An 8,240-nucleotide genomic window follows, 5' to 3' on the forward strand; every position below is an offset into this window, starting at 1 on the left:
CTGGTCTAGTGTGTATGTACAGTACTTACAGTACGTAATCATCATTTGTCTTGACTTATCATTTGTCTTTATCGGGATACAGCCAGAAAAATATAAATAAAAGCTGCGGAACCCACATTTTTATTTGGTAAACACAATAAAAGCAAAATTAAAAACACAAATCAAATGATGGCCTAAGACAGGGGTGTTCAAAGTGTGGCCTTGTGGGGCAATTTTGTCCGGTACTTGTTTTTTTATTGGCATATTGTAAAAAATGATTTGTTATGAATGAGAAATATGACACTAATGAGTTTTGTCAGGGTTAGCATGTTCACCCCACAGTCAGGAGATTGGGAAGATCTGGGTTTGAATCTCCGTTGGACATCTCTCTGGGGAGTTTGCATGTTCTCCCTGTGCGATTCTTCCTCCCATATTCCAAAAACATGCATGTTAGGCTAACTGGTGACTCTAAATTGTCCATAGGTATGAATGTGAGTGTGAGTGATTGTATATACTGTATGTGTATGTGTCAATATGCTGTCTATATGTGCCCTGCGATTGGCTGGCGACCAGTCCAGGGTGTACCCCGCCTCTCGCTTTAAGTCAGCTGGGATAGACTCCAGCATACCCGCGACCCTAGTGAGGATAAGTGGCATAAAACTGGATGGATGGAGTTTTGTCAGCACAAAGCTAAGATGTGTTTTTCAGATAGCATAGTAGCATAGTATACTGTATATTGATCTGCATTGGATTGGATTGCTGGCTTGCCCATCCTTTCGTTTCTATGTGTTTAACATAATGAGCTTTAAAGAGGATTCATTGCTGAGTGAGTCGAAGCACTTGAACAATGCGATGTAAATGGGAGTCTTTAAATCAGCTGTAATGAATCGATGCCGATTAAAGTTTGACACTCTCTCTACAAGCTCGAGTGCACTTTTACGACCAGCCTCCAGCGACCTCATGATCTCCTCGTTACTTTGACTTTTACGCTGAAGATTCATCACTTGTTTGTCCTCCAACCTGCCGCTTTGCACCAAGAAAATGTCTTTTTTTACTGCATGTCTTCATTTGCAGTCTCCAGGACTTAAACATCTTCCATGCTGCGAAACTTTCACTCTCACTGGTCACGAGAGACAACCCCAAATGACAGCCAGCACAAAAAATCAGCCTCAACAAAGATAATTACGCCACTTACTGTGTTGTCAATCAAAAGTGAGCAGTATTATCCTAGTATAGTACACAAACACAGAATGCAGTACAAGATGGAGAGATATGATTAACTGTACATAGTAAACGACACAATTTTTCGCCTTTGCTGCCATCCTACGTCTAAGCTGTGTCTTCCTCTAGTGGTCATAACCAGTCAGTGCAGTCACACGGGCGTGCTTAAGATTTGTCCTTTTAACAGGACAAAAACATCATCTAAAATATAATATTAGCTGTCAATATTTATACAATATTGAATATTTGGTAGTTTTAGATGTTACTATTCTAGGGATTTAAGTAATTCACAGAGTATATGACACTTTTTCTTGGTCACCTTTGCTGCCCTCCGAAGTGTACGCAATGTTTCCCTCTAGTGGTCATAACCTGTCAGCGCAGTAATTAAGCTTATTAATACAATATTAACGTGTTAATATTTAAACAATATTGCATATTTGGTAGTTGTGGATGTTTCTATTCTATGTCACTGTATGTTAATATGGATGCGTTTGGATATTTTACTGGTTTATTCCAATCTAGACTGCTTTTATTGTACATAATACAAGCAGGGGGGTTGTCACATAGCGAGCCAAGAGAGCTAGACAAGAACATTTCACTGAAAGCAAACACGCTCCAGAGGTCGCTTGATTGACGCTAATGGAAGGACGTGGGGTGTTAAAAGATAGACTTTGTCTCGAGGTTAAAAGCACAGCGCTCTTAAAGGAAAACTGCAGTTTTTTTGGGGGGGGGGGGACATTTTGCCCATCATCTACAATCCTTATGTGAGATATGGACACACGTCTTTTTCTTTTCTGTGCATTTTGAAGAAAGCATATCAAAAGAGACCGCTCACTGCTGCTAGTAATGGGACACTAATGGGACCTATGCCACCTACTACACCTCCTATTAAAACACCTCCAAAAACCTCCAACAAGGTTTTTTGGCTTTATATACATGCTGTGACCATGTAATAACAGGTACATTCATCATAACATTTAATACTCAGTATTTTGCCGTATTTTGTTCCTTTTAAGCATTACGCTGACACGCTGCGGGCGAGTGTATGGTGAAGCTAGTCGCTAGCTGGCTAGTCGCTAGCCGATGTGGTGTGGCAAGCTGTCAAGACTCAGTAACGTAGTTCAATCAGCGTAACAATGTTAATATTAATAATAATGACAACAATGTCGCTGTAGCTTGGTTAATATGCACGTCACGTTATATGAAAATGGAGCTTTTTGGAGTTTTTTTTTTTCACAAGTGTTTCTCGGCGATATAAACGTTTCCCGTTACGTGCATTCTTAGCTGCATCTTTTTAGCTGTTTTTAGCAGTATTTATATCGCACAGAAAAGAGAAAGACATCTGCATTCATGCCTCAATTAAATTCATATTAATTTCTTTAAAAAGGATTCCTTTCTTTTTCCGTTAAAGTGCTGCACTCACGATGCTAATGTTTGCTACGATAGAGCGCAGGAAGTTTTAGGTGAAACAATAACAAATTTTAAAAAAAATGAATCCATTTTTAATCAGACAAGATTTTAGCACAGTGAATTGACTTGAACTCAGGAAACATTTTGGAGTGGTTGTCATGTGACAGTCATGTGACTATCCCGGTATGGCTTCCCCAAAATGGCAGTCAGGTAAGCTAGCTCACTTCCAAAAGCGTATATTTTCCCATTAAAGCTCATTTTAAAGCCATTTACCAATTTTAATGCTTTAATAGGGTGTTGAATATTACAATTCACTCTTCTTGCTATAGTTCTTCAATGAATTCACATAAAACAAGCTAGGAAAATATCGCTATCAGACGTTTAGCCTTAAAATTGCTACGGGAAGGCTGACGTGGCGTATTTGTCACAAGAGCAAAAATGTTAATAAGACACTCAAGAAACGTCACTGTTTTAATGAGTTTCAATGAATACATGTTATTTGCTTTGATTCATTTGAGTACATTTGTGGTACTAAGCACAACAAAAGTGTTATTTTTATGATTTAGCATGAAGAATGTAACATATGTGCAACATCACACATATTTGACATGAATTTTTACTTTAAGTACAAATGATGTTGTTGCCAAAAATACTGAGTCTCAATTGCAGAGACGAGGCAGTACGTGTAACAAAATTTATTAACAAATATTGTCCACAAGGTAGCAAAAAGACAAGTAACACAAAAAAATACATAAATAAACAAACATAAATCACCCGGGCCTAATCACGGGGAAAACTAACTGTAACAAAAACAGCGCTGCTATACACGGCAAACAAGCAGGGAAGACTGACGAACCGAAAAGTGCTGCTGAGAAAGAAGCAGAGAAAAAGAAGTAACATAAGGCGCTGCTGAAAACCAAGCAGGAGAAAAAGTAACAACGAAAAACACTGCTGAAAACCAAGCAGGAACGGGTAGCCAACACGAGCAAAAGACCACTGCTGAAAGAAAGCCAAGCAGGGAAAAAACAGGTACTTACAAATACAGGTAAATGACCAGAAAGTAGCAAACACTGAGCGAACACAAAGCTGGGAGGCGCGAGTAGCAGGAGAAGAGCTGGGAACTATCTGGCAACCAGTGCAGTCCACAGTTCAGCTTGTCACTGCGCGGTCCGTCCCGGAAACGCAATCGGTTCAATGCGTCTACATCCGGTCGGCCAATTTTTCGGCAGTCACATGTTAGTCATATGTAATGTACGCCATCCGTCGATCTATTTAACGGCAGCAATATACATCATCCCCACCACACACCCCCAAAAACATTATTAGGATTTTCAAAAGTACAACATAATCAATCTTTGTTTTTCTGATATCATATCCATGGTGCACGTGGATCATTTATAAGCCCTCTTTTCGTGGTTACATATTAAGTATTTTTTGAAAAAATACAATGTTTTCCATTATTTTGTTTTTTTATGTTTTATTTTGAAAAGTGGCTGGATCCTCTTTGTTACGTCTGTCTCACTTGACACATGTCCATTGTGCGTGTGCTAACTTTATCTCATGCCGCACAGATAGACTACTACTGTATTTTTACCATTTTTCTTTCACCTCATATTTGGTGTCAAATGCTGATACGATGTGGGAATGCATAAAGGTAAGTTTTGATGACTTATTGAGTGCTAATGTGCACATTTGTCTCAAGTGAATTCATGCTAGCACACTGCCTTTTACCACACACGTCAAACAGCCATGTAATAATCTCTCTGGAAAAACTTGGCTGGAACTTGAACTGGTGGATGGTGGGTCGGCATTCATTTTGTGCTTTTAATTTGATGTTATTCATGTCTTAGTTTTACACAATACATAATAAATAAGTTAAATTAGATCGCTATAAATGTACGAACCCCTCCCCACACCGGTCCGCGGGATATTTGTGGGAACACAAGCCGGTCCGTGGGTCAAAAAAGGTTGGGGACCACTGCTCTACATGAATCCATCAATGCACTCTGCTATTGGCTGTTTACAATCAAATATAACTACAATTGATGTCTTTTATTCTGTTTATTTACGTTTGTCATACTTAGCATTTATGTCTGCGCTACGTGTATTGCGTAACTTCTGACGTGGAGGTCATACGACGGTAGAAACATCCACATGCTAGAACTCTTTTAATAATAATCACTAATAAAACAACCCCCCGACATATTACAAATATGAAGTATGGTTTTTGACCATTTGTACGCTGTGGTAAAAATCTACTACAGGAGGAAGTGACGTAGGTCTCGCGCATGCGTAGGTTGCGTTTCCGCGACGGATTGCGCTGCAGCTTAGGAAGGGCCAGATAATAATTGCAACCTGGTGTGTCAGGTAGCTCTTCCCAAGCGGCTCAGCAGCGTGCTGCAACACACGGATCATGACAGATGTGGCTTCTTACGGCTGAAAACTTTGCCTGTACATTACCTTTGGGAAAAATGCTTTAAAATGTACTTTCACATTTCTCATTGTGAATAAAATGCAAGCACAGTGCACACACACACACACACACACACACACACACACACACACAAAGCATTGTCACAAACAGCTTTTATTTTTTGTGTGATTGTTGTTTTTGACAACACAGGTTTGCTGTCATAACACCAACTGTTTTCAGGTTTCATTTTCACCACTTTTCATCCGGAGGACCTCATTCAAAACCAACTCGCAAGGCGTTTAAAATCAGCAACATTCTACGTGAGGATAAATAATACTAATAATAACAACAAATAATCGTCGGTCCTCTGCTGTTAGCGTAATGTGACAATGATGAGGATTTCTTCTTGCATAGAAAGCGATGGGAGAGGTGAGTAAAGTGTAACAAAGTGCACAAGGAGACGAACAAGGCAGCCTAAAAGTCTCAAACACAATCAATGCCGCTACTGCTCTGCTGAGACCACACGCGGAGGACAGGAAGGACGGGAATGAGGTAGCGAGAGGCTACTTTAACCATGGATTTCGGAAAAAAGAAAGAGCTAAAATCCCCACAATGCTTTGCTCACCTTGTCGCTAAATCTGCTAGCGTGACAACATTCAAACGCCTCCCTGAGTCTCAAAGTGGATCATCGCTTCTTTTTTTTTTTTTTTACGTCCGTTTCCACCAAGCGCAAGTTTCCAAAAAGTTGTGAAGCTACCAAAATACTGCTCTATACCACCTTTTAGGACCCTTCTTTTGGGGTAGCTAAAGAGGCGGAGCTCAACACAGTGCAGTGTGTTGATTGGTGGACAGAAAATGGTTATTTTCTGATGACAAAAACCAAAGCTGATCATCTTCCTGCCACGAGAAGAAAGAGGTCCTCTTTTCATGAACCAGAGTTCCTTTTGGGTGAAATGCCTGAAGTTCCCCATGAATTTTGTAATCATGAATTTTTTTTTCATCTACTTTACTATGAATTGATCACAGATCTATTTCCACAAAAGCACACTTTCACAAAAGATGTTTACTTGTGAAAAGCTCATGAAAAAACATTTCCACACATACTGTTGTGTATGTGTTAGCGAGTGTGTGATGCTGCAAGCACTTAAACATGCACTGACTTGGGTGCGGACTATCAAACAACGTGTAAAGTTTGGTCTCTGTGCCACCATATTAGCACTGTTATACTTTGCTGCCTCAATGTTGGTGGAAGCTATTTTTATAACACCCTTATTTTGTTAGCCAAGTAAACAGGAGGTAGTGCACAGCGCTCTTATTTTGAAGGCCGGAAGTGTGTTGTGTGGGTTGAGAAGGTCTCTTGACGTGACTAAACTGAATTAACATGAATAAACTTGCATCCTGCAGCCATAGTTCCTGTGCTTTATTTACATCAGTGGGCATCCTGAAACCCTCGGTTACATTTTCATGAAACAGACGACATTTATTGTTTGACCTCCGTGATTCTTACTGCCTCGAGGAAGTCCGACCTAGCGCATCAAAGACGGGGGAAAGTTACTTTCTACACCAGCAATCTGGAGGTGTTTAATCATGTCACCCTCCATTGCATGATATTTTTTTAAAACTTTGTTGCTGCTTCTTCTTCGTTGGTGTTTGTGGTTTTGCTATTTCTTCCAGTCGAAACTACGACTCGAAAATAAAAAATTTGAATGATCCCGAGAGAATCGGAATGCTGAGTCCCGGTTTTCATTGATGCTGGAGACTCGATGCCCGACCCTAGTTCCAGCTGACAAAGCAAATTAGTGTCATAATAAAAATGTAATATATCCCATTAATAATCAGTTCATTTATTTTCCCAATATGCCAAGGGGTATTAAAAAACGAGCTGCCACCCAAGTCGCACTCTGGACACCCCTGTCCTACATCATCCTCCGTGAACCAGGAAGTGGACAAATCATCCATGTTTTAGACCCGATGGAACGTTCACTCCGCCCTATAATGAAAAGTGGTTGTCTTCATTAGTCACATGCGTGCTGACGGACAAACAAACGGGCTCAGATCGCTTCAACCCTGGTGGAGGTCTTTGATTGTGTCCTTACACTATGTGTCCACGCTATGATGTCACTGTGCTATTCCATCAGGATTTTCACTTCCTAACGGTCAACAGAGCTGGCCCGCTTGGTGGAAACGTGCTTTCACTTTCTCATGTGCAGGCTGCTCCCTTTGAGGGAACGCTCTCCTCCTCCTGCTCCTCATGATCCAGTAAGCTACTGCCACTTTTTGGTTCTTTGTCCCTCACTGAGGCCTCGTCTTCCACCAGTGGAGGACTCCTTGTACCCTGTTCGTCCTGCTCGTCTGACTCCGCCTCCTCTGATAAGGAATACATGTTCCTGGAGAGTTCTCCTGCGCCGGGCGTGGCCTCGTAGGCGACCCGGTGGTGTTTGTGGAACAAACCAAAGTCGTTCATGTCTTTGCGGAAGTTGGTCCGCTGACTTGAGGCGACGTCACCAGCTAAGGGTAGGATGCCGTTGGGCAGGCCGTTGGAGGCTTCAGGTGGTCTGGGCGAGGCTGCAGAACCCGTCCGTTTGAGGATGGAGGCGGTGATCTTGAAGCGGTTGCTCTTAGTGTGAGTGCTAGCAGCGCAGGAGGCCACCTTCAGCGAGGCGTTGGGGTAAGCCAGGGCGGACTCCAGTGGACCACCGCCACTACTGCTGCTGGTGGTCTTGCGCTCGCTCTGCAGTGCCGGCCTCCCCGTCTTCATCATGCCCATCACCTCGTAACGGAAACTGGAGATGTCTTGCTTCAGTTCCTGACACACAGAAGAAACATTGACTCAACTCAAGACAAAACAAAATCATTTTCTCAATATCTCCTGTGGTTCAAAACGTACATTTTAATGATGTAGTAACAGTCATACAGTATGTGTTATGAGCACTAAACGTGATCAAATCTAGCATTTTCCTCGCTTGTTTGCGCCACTTTTGAGAGGAGAGGTGCTCAAACGTATGGCTTTTCATGAATGGATGGCATTGAAGGAAAAACCTCATGGACATACCACCCCTGACCCGCCTCTGACCCGCCCCTAGCTAGATGGGCCTTCCCCGTGTATACGCCACCATGCTGCTTGTCCTCACAAGGGTCGCAGGGGTATGCTGGAGTCTATCCCAGCACTTTTGCATTACATACTCTAGCTGTGCTTGACTTGTTGTTGAGTTGTGCG

At 41.9% G+C, this 8,240-nt stretch overlaps 1 protein-coding gene across 2 annotated transcripts in view; it reads right to left on the reverse strand.

Annotated features, from left to right (window-relative positions):
* Positions 1 to 2,747: 2,747 nt before the first annotated feature.
* Positions 2,748 to 8,240, reverse strand: part of LOC129169293 (short transient receptor potential channel 4-like) — a 29,534-nt gene continuing 24,041 nt past the window's right edge. For both annotated transcript variants that reach the window (XM_054755586.1, XM_054755585.1), the window contains one exon: positions 2,748 to 7,829. In XM_054755586.1, the coding sequence (XP_054611561.1) occupies positions 7,224 to 7,829 (606 nt within the window). In that variant the 3' untranslated portion in view covers positions 2,748 to 7,223. The remainder of the gene's footprint in view (positions 7,830 to 8,240) is intronic.

The sequence above is a fragment of the Dunckerocampus dactyliophorus genome, chromosome 16, assembly GCF_027744805.1.
Source record: "Dunckerocampus dactyliophorus isolate RoL2022-P2 chromosome 16, RoL_Ddac_1.1, whole genome shotgun sequence".
Taxonomy (NCBI): Eukaryota; Metazoa; Chordata; class Actinopteri; order Syngnathiformes; family Syngnathidae; genus Dunckerocampus; species Dunckerocampus dactyliophorus.